Source organism: Athene noctua, chromosome 2 (genome assembly GCF_965140245.1).
Source record: "Athene noctua chromosome 2, bAthNoc1.hap1.1, whole genome shotgun sequence".
In the NCBI taxonomy this organism is placed as follows: Eukaryota; Metazoa; Chordata; class Aves; order Strigiformes; family Strigidae; genus Athene; species Athene noctua.
This window is the reverse complement of record NC_134038.1, coordinates 54,162,824-54,183,765: the sequence shown is the minus strand read 5'-3', so window position 1 is coordinate 54,183,765 and position 20,942 is coordinate 54,162,824. Positions and strand designations below refer to the sequence as shown.

Below are 20,942 nucleotides of genomic sequence, written 5' to 3'. Positions count from 1 at the left end.
TAACCAGCAACCCCACCAGAGAAATGAAAGCAGTTTGAGGTTTTCCTGTTTCTTGGCACCCATTTTGACCTGGTATCACTAGGAGCCCTAAATATTTCAAAACTGGAAGTGAATATGAAGTATTCTGGTTTTTTCCTCTCTCTTAAATCTCCCTCCCACCCTTACCCCCCCCCTCATTTCTCTATTTAATTTTTATAAACTAGTTTCATCTTGAAGCACATAAAATTAATCTAGAAAAAATGTTCTTTGTCCATCCAGTATATTCAAAGTAATCAGACTAAAGATAAAAAGAAAATGAGTAGCTTATTTGACAAATATATTTTGCCTCATTCAGGGCAATGAACTGCTCAGCTAGGAAGCTGAGAAGATGTACTTATGTCAAAGTATGTTTAACTGTAGATGCCAAAGCATAGCAGAGCATCAGAAAACATTCTGACTGGGCAAACACCATTTGTGACAGAAGTGTGGTTTTTTGCAGGTACAGCCCTGTATAGTTTTGTTTTGCCCAAGCAGAAATAAACCTATGCTAAAAAAAGAACATGAACATTTGAGGATGCATTCATTACCCTTCAGAGATCTGGCTTTTAAATTTGTATAAACCTTGTACGGCTCAGGTCGTAGACTAAGATGCATAACTTTTCAGCAAGCTTTGAGGAGAGCTGGTCCTTGAACAGGGAAAGACTCTCATACCAGTTCTGCCCAGCTGGTCCACAGCATTAGCAAGAATTTGATTTTGAAAGGTTTAAAATATGGTGGCATACCATAACACCTTGGAAATCATTTAGTAACTGCAGATGTACTCAGTGACTCAACAGGAGCAAATCCCATTTATACTCCAGTAGAACAAAAGGGTAATGTTGTTTTGTGTTTTTCAGCGATACCCAGATTAGATTTACAGACCGAGTGAAGACTGGTGTCACTGGGGAGCAGATCTGGTTGCAGATCAATGAGCCGACACCACAGGACAAAGGCAAATACACAATGGAACTCTTTGATGGTAAAACAGGACACAAAAAGACAGTGGATCTTTCAGGACAAGGTAGGCCGTTCCCTCTGCTAACATCCTCTGTACTGGGCATTACACTGTGGTAGGGTAGGAGTGTCTACAGAAGGATCTTGCTACAGACCTGCTACCCTTTGGGTTGTAGGCTCTATGTGTGTACCCAGCAGCCTGGCAGTGTTTGTGGGGACAGTGCAATTTGTTTTTCCCAGCCTGTGCTCTTGGGTCATAAATTATGAGCAGCTTTTTCCTATTCCAAATACCCACTTACAGTTTGCCTACTGAGATGTCAGCCCAGTTTCTGAGCTATCTTACAGAACCCTTTGTGTTGTTGGCATTGATTGGCAGTTTTAAATACAAGTTGTAGCACTGAATGCCTTTGGTATCCCTCCCTTCCAAGTAATATTTGGCAGAGGAAGTGAGGGACAAGTTTGTTCTGTTACTTTCCTACTGTATTTCTTTGATGAATATAATAGGGCTCCTTATTCTTCAGAGATGTCAAGACCTTTCATCAGCATGATGATGGACTGTTAGGGGAACAGCTAAAATTATTTGGATTGACTGTTGGAAGCTTTTACTCTGAGAGACCTCTCAGATCCTAGAGAACAGATTAACTCCTTCCAAACTGCTGAGTTTACATCCCCAGCCATTCCCACCCCTAAAGCTTCACTTTGGGTCTGCAAACTCTGTGTAAGGGCAATAACCCCATAATCATCTCCATGTTGATCCTTCTGTACTCTATCTCCACTTTCTGAGAAAAGAGATTTCTCCTTCCCTTTGAAAGCAGGAGAGATTGACATCCCACATGATAGTAGCTTAGCCTGAATTTACAAAGGAGACAACAGTTTGCTTTTTGGTTTGTTTGTGGCCATCAGTGTGATGCTTCAGAGCAGATGTGAAAAGCATTTGGAAAAAACAGATCTCTTGTATTTCGTAGGCAAGTGGTCTCCAAAGTGAGGCGTGTGCAAGATGATCTGCTGGGGTGTGGGAAGAAAATATGAGAACTTCAGTAGTACATCTACATAATTTATAAATAAGTACACATATATTTGGTGTGCATGCTCAAAAAATGTTCTGATAGGGGTGTATGATCAAAAAAGTTTGGGAGACCACTGCTGTAAGCTGTCATTTAGGTGGTGTATTGTGGGTTTCTTCCTCTGGTTTGTAAAATGATTTCAGCCTATTGCTCTATTGCTATCTCTTTGTTTTAAAGCCTGACTTTTAGAAGAAAAAAAAGAGTGTTTATGAATTCATATGTATATATAATAGCTGCCATATACAAGATGGCCTTTATTAGTTGAACCATTCAGCATTTTAGGGCTTATACAATATACATGCATCCATCCATTAATATTTCTTTAATGATACCTACATTTAAAATGTATTTCTACATTTTAAAGTTAAACTTGTGATGATTTATCTCTGAACCTACCTTTAAAATCAATTTTTCTCTTTACAAAGCATTTGATGAAGCCTTTGCTGAGTTCCAGAGATTAAAGTAAGTATTATGACATCTAAATACAGTAGTAGCAGCCATAAAATAATAGTATTTGTTTATGTTGTGCTGGAGCTAACTATATCCTATGAAACAAATCCTAGTCCTACAGAAGACTGTAGGAGTTTTGCATGTGACTTCTTCAGTGTAACTCTTATATAACTGTTAAGTAACAAAGAAAAATCAGTTTTGCCAAACAATGAAATATTCCTTAATGGATTAAAGGCAGTTAAAAAGATAAGCTATTTTTCAATCACTCTAAGCAAACCTTAACTGAAACTGGACTTTCTTTTTGTTTCTTTCAACTCCAGGCAAGCTGCGATTGCAGAGAAAAGTAAGTGGGACTTCTTTGACGATGGTTGCAATACACTGTTTATGAAGGTTTTCTTCACCTCTGGGAAGGTTGTGTGTTGGGAAAGAGAGGGCATGTATACATGAGTATGTGGATGTGCTCATCCTAAAATGAGTATGTCTTTACACCAAGGAGAAGCAAGGAGAGTGACCTTCTGGTGATTTAACATTGGTGCACATTGCAGCTAATCACATTATAGTTATGGGTTACGATGACTTTCCCCATCTAAGCTCCTGTTCTCATTAGCAGTTAACCTTCTCTAAAAATTAGCTTTACTGCTGAGATCTCTCATGCATGTTCTGTATACAGAAGTCACTTTGTTTTCAAAGATTGAGGAAATCACTTGGCTAGTTTTGAACTAGATAAAATGTCAAATGACTCTGCGTTACATACAGAAATGGGTGAGAAAGCAACAGTAGCTTTTGCATTGCTTAAAGACAGATCCCTGAATCTCCTCCTAATTTTACCTGGGTGTCAATCCCAACATCGCAACTAAAACGTATGTGTTAATTACTTAAGGAATAAACCATTATAAGTCAACTTGAATTATTAATCTCAATATTCTCCCTATTTACAGAATGATGCATGGAAATAATGTAACACATCAAAAAGTTCTCCCACTGCAGATGACTTTCAGACTTGTATAAAAATTAGGGCAGAACTGGCATTTGAAAAGTTATTGGAGAAAACTGTGTAGAGAGATCTGACCTAACTCCTCCTGGACATATACTCCAAACAGAGAAAGGCTTGGATATATGCAGTGATCCCTACACAACCCAGCTGAGACAGCATGAAGGGATCAGTAATAGCCCTGCCCTGGGCATTTCATTGCTAACCCTGGACCATTCATGGCATGTTAACTGACATAATATAGTGCTGTTCCTCCTCTCATAAGGCTGTTATCTCTATGCTCCAGAATACATCTTTTACAGAATACATTAGAGGGGAACATTCTGTATAGTCATTTCCTTCCTCTGCCAGGCTCCACTAAGATGTATAACAAACAAAATCCATATTCCAGAATAAGTGCACCAAAGCCTGCATGTGATCAGTTTATTTGTATTTGTAGAAGCTTCCTATGGGACTCTGAGCTTAAAACTAGACCAGATATAGATCTCATTTACATCCAGATACATACGAAGTGGTGGAATTTCACTGAAGCCTCTCTTTGTAATTAGATTAAAACCTAATCTCCACCACTTCATTAGATGTCATTAATTTCCTTTTGGAAACACGACATTTGTAGTTTACGACACTAAAAATTTAGAGCATCAGACCTCAAAAATTCAGATTTTTTTTTTTGTGCACTCAGAAGTAACACTGAATTGATGGCAAAATCTGCAGGACACAGCACATGTACTTTAATTCCCCTCTGTAAATGATTGACACCAGCTATTAACACATCTTTTTCTGTGAATTCAACGTTTTGAAAAATCCAAATGGTGTGCTAAGAATGCCGAATAGTTCTCTGCTAGCGCAGATATCAGAAACAAGTTGCACATAAATAAGATAAAAGAACTAGAGGGGAAACAGAATCTGGGACACATTTGATTTTGAGACACTAAAGAAAATTACGCTTATTTATTTCCAGATCGTGCACGGGTACTTGGAGGTTTGCCCGATGTTGTCACCATCCAGGAGGGCAAGGTACAGTAAATTAACTGAAGCTTTACACAACAGCCCAACAGCTTGAATGCCTTTCAATGATGGGAAAATATTCACCTTTTTTTTTTTTTAAAGATGCCATCTTTAAAATCTGGTACATTACTTATTCATCCCCTGCCTTCTGAACATAATTCAACGGTCTTGCACAGATGGGTTTATGTATTCAGGGCAGTGTCTTTTCTTAAGCATTAGATAAAAGTGAGATGACAATGTGAGTTGAGACTAAAACTCCTTATATAACCATCTTTTTAAAAATTCATGCACAGGTTTCACAGATAGATTTTTTTTTTTTTTTTTTTTTTTGTAACAGGGTATCAAGGAAGCTTAATTCCTTTTTTTGCAAGATAGCTAGTCATTCTATGTCTTTTGCAGTTAACTTCCTTGCAATGTGGTAAGATAGTCACACCTGTCAAGGATGGCTTTTAAATGGTGTAAAAGTAGTAAATGATAACAACTCAATTCTCGTCCAGACAAAAGGAGAAAGTTTTCTCTATTTCATCAGGGTAAATGATAAAGAAGTCAAAATAAATCACTGGTGTTACGCTAGATTATATTAGCAGAGTTTAGCTGAAAGATTATTGTAAGGCACTCCCAGAGGAACATGGCTACATTGATGCTTGAGCACAGAACAGATGACCCAGAAAGTCCGTTGTCAATCTCACAACCTTTTCCCAGCACCCTGCTTCTGCAAGTTGCTGCTTAGTAGTAGTAAGACCAAGAAGGGCCTGCTCTTCTTCCCTTCCCCCTGGTCAGCTGCTAGCCACTTCCTCTTTACAGCGTGTGAGAACACTGAAATAGGGCACGTGAATGTAATTGGAAACTTGTAACGAGACAACTACAGTAAGGCAGCTTCCTGATATTTCTGGCTTTATCTAGCAGTAGGTCAGCTGGGTTAAAAATATTTGATTATAAACTGAGCAGAAGTGTTAAGAATCTAAGATCTTTGTCTGAATCGCTTAACAATGTAAGATATAGCACAGCTGACCGATAGATTGCAGCAGTTCTGGGAAAATTAAGTATGTTGGCATTACAAAATGAAATGACATTTGATTAAACCTTTTGTTAAAGGATTTGGCAGTTTGGGAAATGCTGTAGAAGAAGCACTCGTGAGCATTGTAACTGTAGGTGGAAGACACAAAGAAACAATGAATTTGCAGATTCTCAGCTAATAGTGCTTGTGCTTGGAGACAAGATTCTCATCCTGCTTTGGCAGGGGATAAATTTGGGTGGTTATTACCAGTTTTAAGCTTTCTTAAAAGAGTTCACATGAAGTTGAGTATGAGCTCACTAAAGCAAAATTTTTAGTGGTTATAAAAAGGGAGTTTGTAGAAAATGAGTTGCAAAATCTTACCCAGACACACATTGTCCTTGACAGCAAGGACATTTGTAATGTCTGAGTAAGTGACTGAAAACCTCCCAGAACTCGAGACAAATATCCTTGACCTTATGTGTCTGGATTCAGCTGATGATCATTTTGAGACAGGGAGTAGGACAGAAAGTGATCAGGGAGAACAGTGCTTGTTTGGGTGGTGGTGTCTATTGTTTGCATATACGCTGGAGAGAGGGGAAAGCAATTCTCTGTTGTGTAATTCATGCAAATTGCACAATCACCAAGGATTTTAAAAAACAGTAAATGAGGTAGCAGAGGACTGGCAATTGCAAACTTTGATTCTGAATACCAGCGCAGCCATAAATACAGGGTTATATGAACAGATTGGTGTCCCTAGATTGAACTTCCAAGCATATGCATATCTCAAACCTAAACTTAACACTGTGACTGTGATGCTTTTTATTAGCTTTATACATGTGAGCTGAAGGATATGTGTGAGAACGAATGAACCAGTGTTCACCCAGTGTTAATCAAACAGCATTCCAGATGGCCTAAGAGGCTTCCACTGATAGACATAAATGCTCTTCAGCAGTGTGATATAATTGGAAAAGGCTAAGTGTCAGTTCATATTAGGGAGGAATTTGACCTGACAGAGAATAGAGGCATAAGTTTTGTGTACAACTGGCCAAATTAACTAACCTAAGTGGCTGTTTTAATGAAGGTCTGTAAGTGAGTAAGGGGGTTTTATTTCTAGAAGGAGGGGCTTAGGATTCTGACAGACAGCAACATGTTACATCCTTCTGCCCACCAACTCCCCATTCTACCCTTCTGCCGGGGGTAGGTGGTCTCACAGATAGGCTGGAAGAAGGGAGCAGGTTTCCTTGATTGAGCTGCTTCAAGTCACTTACTGGCATCTTAGCCCAAACCACCCATGAATGTGAATTTGTGCTAATATGCAAGAGGAATGGCAATACTTGAAATACAATGACACATTTCCCTCTGCTACCTGCACTACCCTACTCACAATAATCTGCAGTGAACGGCAGAAAAGGTAGTGGGGAGCACAAAGGGTCTGGACTTGCAGCTGCCAGTTTCTCCAAGTGCATATGCCTCAATGCCCCAAATCCAGACTCGTTATGGGAACTTCTGTGTGGAACCCTGAAATACTGAGATCCAGCTCAAAGAGATGGGGTCTACTCATCTACCGTTCGTGAGATAGATCAGATTTCCTGATAGATTTCATTCACTAACCACAACATCTAGACAGGTTTCCAGTTCTTGCCCCCGCCCCCCACTGCCCCAGATAATGATCAGAGCCAGACAACTTCTGGAAAAGGGGAAAGGTGCCATTTCCCCCCAGGAGTACAGGACACACTTTTTTTTACCAGGATAAGGTTTAATACAACATTATAATCTGGGGTTTCAGTGAGTAATAAAGACATACATGAGCAAAGACATTCTACTGCCCAAAGAACAGAAAATCTGAAACAGACAGATTCAGTTAGAGTGGGGAATCAATTCTCCTTGGCTAAAGCTCCATAATTATGGAATTACCTTCCAGAAAACCAAAGACCTCACCATCTACATAGCGAATAAGATACATCTCTGCACATTATTAGCTGGAAAATAAATAATAAGACCTGAGAACATCAAGAGAACCACCGATGTCAAACAGGAGCTAGTGATGCAAGGTTAAGAAAAATGAGCTATTTTAAGGAAAGATTTAGAAGAAGAAAAGAGTCATCACTGTGGCTTGAATCTCTTTGAATTAAGGAGTACTGATACCACTTCAGACACCCAAGGTTTGAATGATGCTACTAATAGAGCTGTCTGGACATGGACATCAGATCATTAGCATCTTGGAGCAGCAACTGGGGCCACTCGGTGGTGACCTCTCGCTTGTTAGAGAATCAAAAGACAATAAAGAAATACCAAGCACCTGAAGGGGCCCATATGCTGTGCCTGACCAAGGCTGAGGGCATGTCTGTATTAAGAGTGATAAAGGAGAGAGGGAAATGTAAGACCTCTTGTTTTCCCCTTGTTTTTCAAAAAGATGGACTGATATGGCAATCAAAACCACATTCCCATTCACACCAGTGGGCTATGAGAGAAGGCAGTCAATAGCCCCACACAGTCACCAGCTGTAGGTGCTGCAGGAAATCAGATAGAGGCCAGTTCCACCATGCTGTAACCACCTCTCACTTGGAATCTGCCTTTCCTTCGGTACCAAGAATTATGTGTTGTTCTTCCACCTCCCTTTTGTTTTCATTTTGGTCCTTAGGGGCATGTGGGATTTATTTTTTATTTTGTTCTCAGAGGTACAAAAATTTTTCATTTTTATAGAGGTATCCATTTTTTTCTATCTGCTCATTTCCACAGCCTTCTGGGAGTCTCTGTCCCATCTTCCACCATCACACTACCAGATAAGAAGCAGAGAGGTAAAGGGAAGGTGGCTTGTTAAATAGATTTCCCACAGTAGATTTTAACCATGACAGCCTATAGGGTCAACAATATGACTGTTCTTCAGTTGCCTCTATTTTTGATGTATTTTTATCAAAAAAAGGAAGAGAAACTTGATTCCAGTTAAGTGGAAGCTTGTCCATTCCTTATGTATCACTTAGTCCATTCTTAATGAACCACCGAAAACCATTTGCAGTAAAAATTCTTCAATTTCCAATTGAGAAAAAATTAGATTTTGTTTTGAATAACAATATAAATTCAGAACAACTTACTATTTAATACTTAGATATAAATGGATTCCTTCCTTAATAAAGGTCCAGAGAAAGGCCTATGTACCACTGAAGTTTCATGTGAACATTTTTCACATCTGACTCGCAATGTGATATACACTTTTGCAATCTCTTTTGAGGAGATTCCCATGGCACTGACCAGAGGAGGGGATCATTTATATGTATCACTAGCCCCCAAACGTGAATTTCTCAGCTGACAACAAAAAGAGGAGGCCTGAACATTGTGTATACAATAGACTCACCAGCTTACAGAAAGTATCCAACTGCCAGTGATCACTCCAATAACTGACTCTCTGACAATGAAGATACTTCTTTCAGTCTGATGGGACTGAATACAGCCCTTAGGATCATTACTAACATCAAAGGGAAATACATACATGAACACCAAAGAACGGGTACAGACTGTATTGATTTCACTTAAAAATAGTTTTACAAGAGTGCGTAAAACAATTCAGGTCTGCTGGAAGAGCTGTCAGGGCATAGTTTAAAAAGATTCTAAATTAAACAAAATATTCCAGCCACGCTTTGTTCTTAGTTGTTTAAAAAGGCAGGCACACTGTCTAGTTCTGGGGTAAATATATAGTGAGCTTAACACGAACAAATCCATCTGATTGTTCCTTAAGTTCTCATTTCAGGTCTAACACTCAAATGCAGATAATATCTAATTTTGTATTAAACAGTATGCATGGAGAAAGCTCTATTAATGATTATGAGAGTAGAAAAGAAGGTCCCTAAAATATTGAAAGGTTTTAATGGAGTTTTTGAAGTAACTGAGTTCCTTCTTTCCCTTTATGATACAGAAGACTGACAAAATGTATTGATTACTGATGATGATATGCATCCATTTACTAAAAGTAGAAAGCTAAATGGGGAGTTTGGAGAGTCAGGCATCAAAAACCACAGGAAATGTTTACTGACTCTTATAATCCTTTTGTACTTTTTCTATAGGCACTTAATCTTTCTTGTACTGTCTGGGGAGATCCTACCCCAGAGGTCTCATGGCTGAAGAACGAAAAAGCGTTTGTGTCAGATGCTAATTGCACCCTGAAATTTGAATCTGGAAAAAAAGTCAGCTTTACCATTTCTGCTGTGTCCACACTCGACTCTGGGAAGTACAGCATTGTGGTGAAGAACCAGTATGGCACAGAGACCAGTGACGTAACTGTAAGTGTGTTCATACCTGAGGAAGAGAGACAATCTGAGCAAGAGAAAGAGAAAGAAGATAAGAAATCGAAAGCCTGAATTTAAGACTAGAAAACAGAAGTATGGGGGAGATTTTGGATGATAGGCTGACATAATCTGTGTGTGTAAATGGCTTTCTGCTTTAGCAGGCAGCCTTGGATTTTTCCATTCGCTTCACTTTTGCTTCTAATACACTTAATTGTGCCAGGGAAAACAGGGCCTTTTCTAAATATGTTCTTACTGCTAACTTCACAGAACCTAGTTGTAGCATCTTCAGCTAGGCCAAATGCATGCTGCCTGTAAACACAGGTCTGCCATTTGACTCTACAACAAAAATGAAAAGGGTGAAGAATCATTTCAGTGGAGGCAACTGATGAGGTAGATGGAAAGATAAAAAATGATCGAGGCATTTTTGAGCAGCAGTTTAGATTTGTTCCAACTTTGGTAAGGTAGAATAGATGGAATGTGTTAGAGAATTAAATAATGGAGGAATTAGTGATGGGTTTTGTCTACATTAAGGACTCTTTGTATTGTTGTGTTAATTTAAAGAGGCCTTAAGATGGGTGTTGTTTACATCCATAAATATTGTTTAATCTGCCCAATTGGGGTAAAAGTACTGTAACATAACTGAAAATTAGGCTTAGGAGGCCAGAATACTAATGTGTGTGTGTGTGTCTGCAAAAATGTATGAACTCTCCTCTATGTTCACAAATAAACTGAATTCACTTCTTTGCTTCCACACATGCTTGTTTCACCGTGTCTTGTTTTACTAGCCATGGTTTGGTAGTTGTGCACAGTATCTTAGTCTTAATGTTTTCACCACTTCTGTTACCTCTAGCTTCCCTTTAGATCCCAGTTAATCTTCACTTTACTGTTCACGACAAAACCCACAATGGCATCTCTTCACACCTTTGGTCCAGACCTTCACTACTTCATATCTCAACTCAACAAGGTATTTTGGCAAATTCAGATACAGGAATAGTCTCACACAATTCAATGGACTTGCTCATTAATTTTGATTTAAGGCTAGGTAAGTATATTATTAGACTGAGACCTCAATTAATTTCATCCAAACTTAACACTGGATATAAAAAATGGCATATTTTGTGAAGATCTTTTAAAGTTACAAAAAAGAATTTTCACTGGAACATTGAAAAAAAAAAAGTGGATTTTTTAAAGATAAAAATGTTTCAGAAAAGACCCATTTGTTCAGATATTTGAACACACTTATACAGATTAAAAACTCCATGTCAGCTATTTTACAGTGCCACTAATTATTATTAGCTGAGAAAGAACAACAGAATGTAGATATATGTCCATCCTGATGGGCATATCTATGATATATACCCGATTGCTAATTATTTTTATTACTAGTCTCACAGCAGCACAATTCTTCACCTCAAAATCTAAAGAACTAACATATTTTCAGTATAAGCATGATCTGTGTGCACATTTCACATATCTTGTCATTTTTAGCTACTGTGACTGCAGAGATAGTGCTGTTTCCCAGGCACTCATTTTGCTGCAGCACTGGCATTTCTGTGAGGATGCCACTAGTAACTGCTGTACAGTTAATCTCACTTAAACCCTTGCCATCTGAGGTTTACTGTCACCTAACGTTAAAGGCGAAGTGGGAGCATGAGGGAATTCTTAATGGCTCAGGTAACAATAGATTCAGTTATCAATGGTGAAAGTGGTGGGTTTTACAAATTTTTAATACTTTTAAAAATCAGTTTCTATAAAGGGCTAATGAATATGATCTTAACAATTAAAAAAAAAAAATCCAGATTTAGATCAGATTTATGATCTACCAAAATATGTTAGCATGCGCTTAAATTTATGCATGAATAGTACCACTGGTTTTGAGGAACATGTTGTTTATCTGGTATAAATCTTTTTTCTTCCAGAATAGATATCACATCATGGGGATTTTAACATGAAATTATGTAAAAAAATTGCGTTTTCAGCATTTCACATAAACAGTGTATGTGTTCACACAGCCTTATCTCCTAAGAGTTAAAACTCAAGTATCAAACTTGATGACATTATTGCAATTTTAAGGTTTAACTGAGTAATTATGTACATTAATGAGTCGATGTGTTATAAAAAAATTTCAGACTATATAGTCACAACAGCTGCATATCAAACAGTTTCATTTTAAAATTTAAAAATATCGTGAGACTATCTGTAATCTGAGATAGAGCAAGCTTTCTGAGATCAACGATCTAATGTAAAATTATTTGATAATTTTGCTTAGTATGACACAAAGCCATTCAAGGTTGATAAGCACATCACTCCATCTTGGTCCCAAGACACAGACCTTAAAAACAAGTGTCTCATTTCATCCATCCTCCAGAGTGCAAACTAGAATATGACTTACTCTTTGCAATACCTCATAAATGATATTTCTTACTTAGCATTAGCATATTTTTAATGATTATTGAATTTTGGCAGCAATTATTTCTACTACTTTATTTACAAAAATCTGTCCTCCTGCCTTACTCCTTTTGGCAGAACTGTGAGGGAATACAAGTGGGCTGGATATATAACAGGCTGGGTAATAGCTGCTTCTAAACGTATTGCTGCCAGGGATTAGTTATGGTGGTTTCAAACTGAAATTGTGATGCATCCACATTTCTCGCTTGTGCACTTTTTTTGTTCTTGCTTTGCTTCGCTTCAGGTGATTGTGATTTCTGTGTCAGGACAGACTGACACAGTCCAAGGACATGATCAAAATACTCTAACTGTATCTAAAAAGAAAAAAATAATGACAGCAAACAAACGGAAGGAAGCGGAAAAGAAAGGTAAGAGCCTTTCACCTCTTTCACCTTTATGGTCGTCTACTCCAGTGAAAAAACTGTTAAACATTATGTGGTTAATAGTCTGTGCCAATCAATACTTCTCAGGTCTCAAACAATCAAGTTTACAGTATGTATGCTCTTAATCAACAACAAATGCAAAGTATGAATTGCCAGGTTAAACCTCAGCGAAAGAGATTTAAATCAACACTTTTAAATCACCTTTCCACTAGTTTGTGAGTTCTCACCTTGGCTCACCTGTCTGATGACAGTTTTTTAAGACATAATAATTTCAAATTTTTGAATGCAGAGGAAAGAGCTCCTAAGCATGTATATATACACAGATGGTGTTATTTTCCAAAATGAAATTCATTTCAGCAGCTAGATGTTTGACACTTTAAAAAAAAAAAAAGGCCTTGCTAATTAAGGGGCCCTCAATGCCAAAGTGTTTAGAAAACCCTGATCTTATAGCCACTATTTGAGATTAATCAATTATGCTCTTTTAGTTTTGCATCCATATTGAATGATAAAGTTGGAATTATAAGTGACCAGGTTTTTTTGTCCAATTTAGAGAAAGGGTGGAAAATGAGAAGCTCTCTGGTGATTCAGCATTCTTGTATATTACAGTTTTTTACAGTTTTTTACTGTTCTTTTAGACTCTTACTATATAATTGCTACTTGGACAATGATTTATTCTTCACAGTAACAACTCCCTCATGTAGAGCATTTTAGCTCCAAATAAGGCTTAAATTCCAACATTATCAGAACATCTGTTTTACATATTATTGCCTAAGTATTTTTTCTTTGTATACAGGGTATATACATGTCATATCATTGCTGATGGAACATTTTATACTTATTTCCTTCCCCTTTCTGCTCCTAAGGCAAGAACAAACATTTAACTGCATTTCTTTCCTCTCTTGCCTTACTGGTATGGGTAACCTAGACATTTCTGGGCAGTCCTGTAAATGAGATGATTTATGTGAGAAACAATTATTTACATCTCTAAATGTTTTTCAGGTTCTACACCTTTATCTTTTTAATTAGAGACCATAAGGACTTGGGCTTGCTTTTGTCTCTGTAAAAAGTAGTAACATTATTTGTGATGCTGAATCTCTTTATATGGGTATGTGGAAGAAAAATCTTACCCTACGTACCTCTGTGTTTCTGAGCACTGTAAATGTAAGGTAAATTTTATTACTTCTCCTAAATCAGATTTTATTAGGCCACATGTAGAAGAAATTATTGCTACAGAAGAGACACCTGATGCAAATGAAATCCCCCCTGCGGAAATGGAAAAGAATACAAAAAGTAAGCAGCAAGCAGCAAAGGTGACTGATGGAAAGGCAGCAGTAGCAGAAACGGTCCCTCAGCCCACAGAAAGCTTGGATAAGCAGGGAAAGAAACCACTGGAAAAAAAGCCTTGAGTAAACTCTGCCGTTCTTGAATGAAGAATGTGATCTGGATAAGTTCAAGGTGACATTTCATGGGTGGTAGACTAGCCACGATATTTTAACACAGAAGTTTATTAGTGTTTTTTTACAACATTTGTTGTAAAGCTTCATAACTTTAAATGCATAGTAGATGGGCACTTATGTCGCAGCACCAGAGTAGCTGCACTGTAGTAATTTCTAAGTATCTTAATAATGAGCCATGTACTGACAGGGTGATTTTAATTACTAAAAAATGTCCATGATAAGCAGAGGTTATCAGAGCAAATCCTATCCAAAACTGACACATTTACTACTCTGAAAAAGAATGCTGATATCAATTATGTGGCTCTGTAACTGATATTTGTTAGGCTATCACAGCTTCAGGCAGACCCTGCTTACTTTCTCAAGGAAACCATACAGACAGTCCTCTTAATGCCATGTGGGCACTTATTTTTCACCATGACCAATCTGGCCACAGGGGAAGATCTCTAGAAATACAACGGTCTCCTATGGATGCAGGGGGGGCATAGTTAAGTTTCTTTCACTTTCATCAGGTGGATCAGGATGACATCTGGACATTTCTTATCACTGAGCCTCACGTGACTGCTTTTCAGTCCTCTCCATTAACTCCCTCCTGGCCTTGCTGAGGTACTATGGATATAGCATTAACTCAAAGTATCAGCTGTTCCACATGCTCATTTCTCTCCATCCTTTTTGCTACAGCAATCATATCTCTGCTTCCAAAACCTTCTAAACCCACTGCCCTCCTTCCCCTCAGTGATTCAGCCCAACACTATCCCTTCTTCCCCCACTAGGATCAGACCTACTGGTTTCTCATAAAAGAGTGTAGCTTCATGATCCATGTAAGTGAAAAATAACTGTAAGCCAAGGATCCCTGCTTTAAATCATTACTGTGCTCATCCACATTCATTACTGTGTTCATTCACATGTTTATATACTGAGGATATAAGAAAATATGACTCATTTGTGGAGGTTTAGATACCTTGGAAGAAGCAGAGTTCAAGCTGAAAAACAAACCAATAAAACTAAAGGTCAGAATCCATTTTGTTAATACACAAGCTGAGTTCAACTTTTAAGTGACCGGAAATTATGAAATACAAGAAATAAACCCAAGATATTTTAATTACTAGGAAAATATTTTTATGGATTTAAAGTCTAAGAAGGCTCAATCATATTATATTGCCTTTTCCCAGGTGAATTACTGATGAAAGATGACTGAACTCTGCTGATATTTCTCGGGTGTTAGATATATGACAAATGCAGAAATACTGAAAGCACAAGAAATATCAGTTTCTGATTAGAAACTGATCCTTACAGAATTGTTAGCATGAGAAAACGAAGAGTCTTAATAGCATATAAATGTGTAACACCTGACACTGATACTTCTGATGGAAAGAAATCCATTTCCTTCCAGTAGAATTCCAACATGGTTCTATTAAATTCTTTTTAAAACCAAAAGAAAGATTCTTGCTGGATAAAATACTAACTAGAGGGCTTATATGGAGGCAATTAGAGTAATAACATTTCTGTAAACAAGGTAAAGGATTTAAATAATTTGTGTGGTCCATTCGGAGCAACAGAAAAATGTAGGATGAACAGAAAAAATATATGCAAATCAAAATATCGACATCTACACAAAAAAAAAGTGGTCGGAGCAACTTAAAATACAGACTGAACTACAGCTAAAATAATTCTACTGGACTTAGGTACTATTTGACACACAGATCTTGATTCAGTTCTACATTACATCTTGTTCTACATCTATGTATTGTAGTTTAAATTAGTAGAAAACTGAAGTAGCAAATGATGTAAGCGTAAGTCCCATACAAAAAAGTAAGGAGCATTTCCATGGTAGGAGACTTTTTAAATGAGAACCTTAAGACATGTAGGTTGTCATGCAACTGTCACAGAAAATGATAAATATCTACAGATGTGCGATTACATCACTCTGCCAGAGAGTTAAGAGTCTGGCCTTTCAAAATGTTACAAAGCTGCAGGCAGTTTCACACAACTCTTACCTGCTCTTTGCCATGACAATTATTTTAACCTGCCTTACCTCTCTAAAAATCCGTCACCTCTTACAGCTCCTTTGGGTTGGGAACCTCTCCCCCACAAGCATCAATGGCAGTGTGTAAGTTATATATAGAACAGATTGTACCATTGAGAGCTTTATCCAATTCCTGCAAAATACCACAGGGGTCTTTTCATTAGTTTTAATAGAAAACAAGGTGGATCTCAGAAGAATATTCTCAAAAAGTCCCAAATCTCAAATTACAAAGCCCATTTTGCTCACCATGAAGTTAATGGCAGATCTCTCTTTTGCATCATTGCAGCAGATCAGGACTTAGCTTTTTGATGAAAGAAAAATCAGTATTTTCCAGATATTTAAATTAAAATCTATCAAAGATACTTTTAAAAATGTTAACTAAAAGGCACTAGGGTTTGGGGGTTTTTTTGTTAAATTTGGATGGTTCCTCAAAAAGCTAGTAATGCGGTCACATCAGTATTGTTCTACTGGAAACTATTTGCTATCCAGAGGCATAATATTATGCATGGTAAATGAAATACACAAATAAACATATCAAAGATTAAAAGAAAACCAATTTAAAAATGTTCATTATTTAAGCTGTGGTTGTTTGCAAATGTTTAACAAAATGTTGAAAATTAACATTAACAGAATTGTTGAGTATATTAAATTTTATTATGCTATCATGGTTGAATAATATTTTTCTTGCAATCTAAATATATAATTTATATTCTGTTCTCCATTATAACGATGAAAAATTGTCACTGTCCATTACATAATGATGGAATGCAAAGAATTTCTAAAGCAACAATCTCCTATCAAACACACAGAACCATTTGACTACATTTAAAATCAGACACTGGTTGTAATGTTTATCTTAAGTGCCACTTCTGGATAATATCTTCTTTCTCACCTATATATTCCATTCCAGCACACATTACTCTTCATATTCAAATCTATAACTCTATTATAAATTCATATTCTTGTGTTATAACAACTGTATTTAACAGCGTGGGAAAGTGTTGCATTAAGCCATATTATCTAATCACCTTCCAAAATGACAAAGGCTGACTTTTGAAGATGAGAGAAAGGGTGAAAAATAGGCTTTGCCTTCCACTGTAGTAAAGGCATCGTGATTCCAGGTGTCCTTGAGTTCTTCTGAGAATTGGTGCTTGATTTGTTAGCCAATTATTGAGGAAGATCTGTCTGTGGTCTGAGACTGGCAAACCATAATTTGGTAATACATAAAGCCACCATCTTTGAAGCAGGTAGTTGCAAAGTGAGCTCATCCTTAAAGTGTGGGGTGGACTTCTGCTCTGTATCCTTGAACAATACCTATAAGGTGAATGCGTGAACGATATTCCATTTAAGCTGCGCTTAGACTGACCAGACATCTGAAACAAACCTTTCCACACGAGGTTTTTTTTTTGTCTTGCTAAAAGAACACTAAGTTTTAAGAACTGAAGCAAAAGAGAGTAAAAGCTGTAAAGAGAAAAACAGAGAAAACTGCTCCATTCCACAAGGCCTTCTGGAGATGAAGGTACTGTGAGAGAGATGGTGAGGGGATGAGACCGATGGCAAGGAGAGGAAGGCTGCAGTCTTGCGCTAACTTCCCCTTGTCTCATTTCCCATTTCATTATGCAAGTTGCCTTTCCCGTATTCTTTCTCCTGCACATTTTCAAATGCAACACCTTTCCTTCCCTCTTTTCTCACTTTGCATCTTCTACCATCCATCCTATTTGATACAGTCATTTCCACTTACTGTTTCATCACTGGTACTAACAAGAGCAGAATAAAACCTCCTACTTAATTACGCTGTGATTTTGGCAAGGATGCGGAACCTCTTAATAGGAGGCCTGAAACCCTGCCATATCTGTCAGAAAATGGTTTGTGAAACACCTGCTAATGACTCACAAAGAACACAGAAATATTGCTCACATGAGACTTGATCTGAGTGCGCTGACTTAACCAAATACCCTAAACCTACCAAGAAGTCCATCAACTACACTAGGACTATCGGTGTGCTTACGTATTTTGATGGCTCAGGGTACAGTTTCTTACAGCCCTGAATCCTTGCTAATAGCTTCATTTTTGTCTCAACTGTTAAATGGGACTAAAAAGATAAACTAAATTGTTACATCCTATCATAATGTTATTCTGATCTCAGAGAAATTATTGAAACACTCCTGAGAGGACATGTGCTAGTCATGACTAAGATGCAGATAAGGAGTCTCTCAGGTTTACTAGGGGTAAAACAGAATAGATAGAGTGTAAACAACAATTTAAAAAAAAAAAAGTTTAAGGATATCCGGACTGCTGTAATATCAGCAGGGGTGATGGTGGATATGGAATAAATGACTGCTCCAAACAATGGTTTCTGGGTGTTGTATGCATATAAGCAAGCAAAATGACATAATATCACTCATGTCAGCTTTTTTTGCCTTATTTGACCAGACTTTTTAAAAAACTGCTATAACAACTAAGCAGGTGGCCATTTTTTCTTTTATCTATGAAAATCAGCAACATGCTGAGCATTCAGGGACCAGTGCAAGCTGGGGGTTGGTGCTACATCCCTACACCTGCAGCTCTCTACTATCTGCAAAATCACAAATTTTCTGAGACTTCACCAAAGCCAGGCCTAGCACCCTATAGCCTCCCAGACCTGTGATTTACCCCCGGCACTCTGTATCCTAAACCCTTCATCATTTCTTGCCCAGCCCTAAGCAGGCTTCCTCTCTCACACACAATTGCCGGTAGACATGATCTGGCAGTTGAACAGCCAGAGAGGCACTGATTTATATATGGCACTAGGTAACATGCTTTCAAATTATTTTCCCTTCACGATAAAAAAAAAAAAAAAAAAGGCAAGTAATTGCTCACCTCATCACACCTCCCCCTGTCCCTGATGGGGAAAATAACAGCGACATTTGTGGTGAAAAGGCAAAACAAACCTAAATGAGATGGCAGGTTTCCTGTGGCCTGAAGGCCCTGGTTTAACTACCAGTGAGTTATGGTTCAACAAGGACCACAGATCATGCATAAGTGAAGAGAGATCCTATCTACACCACTGCGGTGTGTAACTCCACCCAGTCAGAATGGAAACAAATCTCACTTGATACAGAGGTGGAAAATGCAAGCCATTTTTACAGCTCGATTGTAATCTTCCATGTGTAAGGGCAAAGGAGTTAGAGGATACAAAAGGAAAATGAGGGCTGTCTACGTCTGTAGCCTTCTGATTGTCTGGTGATGATAATTTTGGAATGGGAAAGGTTACCTAAAGGGAAAACACTGTGTTTTCAAGTAAATGCTGTTTAATCAGAAGTGCCCATTCCAGGACTGAAATAGGAAAGAATGGCTTGTCAATTTGTTACCCTTTTTCAAGTCAAGATTTTTCTGCCACCTCAGAAGCTAGCTTGTTTTTGGATTAGGCTTAAATTTGTAATAGGATCTAGTTTAAAATTTGAGGACATATGACAGATTTAGCCCCTGCCTCTCACCTCCCTGTGAACAGGGCTGTCTGGTGTTGGAAAGGAGAACCTCAACTGAAAGAATCACTTGCTGTTATGACTAGCGAAGATAAGATCACGGAAACAGAAAAACTTCTGTTAGAGCAACCACTGATGTGGTTACTCTCATGAACTAAGCAACTAAGATGCCAAATAAGGAACTCAGTAAAGCAGGGAAGTGATCTGTTAGGCTGACTGCGTGTTTTCAACAGATGTTATGCTAATGTGGCTAGGTAATTGTTATTATGACATTATATTCAAATGGGAGGCCTCTTCAGAAAACTGCTGCAGCTGAAACAGGGTTGCACTGAAGGGTGGAAAATTGCTCCATTAGTCCGTGTTGCATCCACATATCCTGAGTCCTGGAAAGTGTTCCAAAACTGACTCAGAATTTCTGACATAATAATATCATCAGAACGGGCAGGCGTGAAATTGGACCTTTGTTTCTTTTTACATATGTATAATATAGTCACCCTATCCACATAATTCTGTGTTTGTGTCTTCTTCCACGAACCATTTTCTTTAAATATCCCGCCTGCATGTTATGCAAGGATAATTTTCTTTTAGTTCCAGATTTAATTATATTATTTACAAATAAGCAAACTCACCAACTACAGTCTTTCAGGCAGCTTGTCCCAGTAGGTACAGATGAATAAACAGATCTCTCTTTGTAGAACCAGTAATAAAAGATTGTCAAGGATCTTTTTAGATACATGGACTACCACAGTAAACTTGTCTATACACTATTTTGCATGCTAGCATGCCTTTTTGTCAGTTGCACTGAATACTCTGTTAACTAGCCCGATTTCTTGCGTTACAATTATATAAAACCTATGTGAGAGCCCAAAATGGCTCTTAACACCAAGTGGGGCAAAGCCAGCCTTTAACAAAACTCTTGTCAACAGACTAGCAGATGAAAAAGTAATTGGTAGACAAATAAAAGTACAATGAAATAAAGCAGCAACGCTGATGGTGATAAAACAATTCATATGTGTTGAAACCTAAACTGTATTTCCAATTATGCTACTTCTCTTTCCCCTTTTTTATACTGCAAGTTGTCTGGGGTGAGAATATTATCCTGTTTTAGTACGTATTATGTCTCTATATCATCTGGGGCCTCTGGGCAATAGTGTGACTCAAGTAAATAATAACACATCATCAAGCCAACTTCAGTGAGCTGCGGCGTGAATCACAAAAGCAATGGCCAATAAAGCCGCTGACCTGAAATACATCGCTGGCTTGCTGGACGCGCTTTGATTTTGCAATTCTACACTTTCCTTTTAAAAAAATGTCCTCCATTTATAAACGTTCTCCAACACTGGACACTTTTAAGATTCAGCTGGACAGGCTGTCTTGTCTAGACTGTGCTTTTGCCAAGAAAGGT

General features: G+C 37.9%; 1 protein-coding gene across 3 annotated transcripts in view; it reads left to right on the top strand.

Moving 5' to 3' along the window:
* The window catches only part of MYOM1 (myomesin 1), a 78,686-nt gene extending 61,948 nt beyond the window's left edge, over window positions 1-16,738 (top strand). For all 3 annotated transcript variants that reach the window (XM_074899138.1, XM_074899137.1, XM_074899136.1), the window contains 7 exons: window positions 876-1,039; window positions 2,462-2,498; window positions 2,807-2,829; window positions 4,439-4,494; window positions 9,541-9,756; window positions 12,455-12,578; window positions 13,788-16,738. In XM_074899138.1, the coding sequence (XP_074755239.1) occupies window positions 876-1,039; window positions 2,462-2,498; window positions 2,807-2,829; window positions 4,439-4,494; window positions 9,541-9,756; window positions 12,455-12,578; window positions 13,788-13,999 (832 nt within the window). In that variant the 3' untranslated portion in view covers window positions 14,000-16,738. The remainder of the gene's footprint in view (window positions 1-875; window positions 1,040-2,461; window positions 2,499-2,806; window positions 2,830-4,438; window positions 4,495-9,540; window positions 9,757-12,454; window positions 12,579-13,787) is intronic.
* Window positions 16,739-20,942: the final 4,204 nt, after the last annotated feature.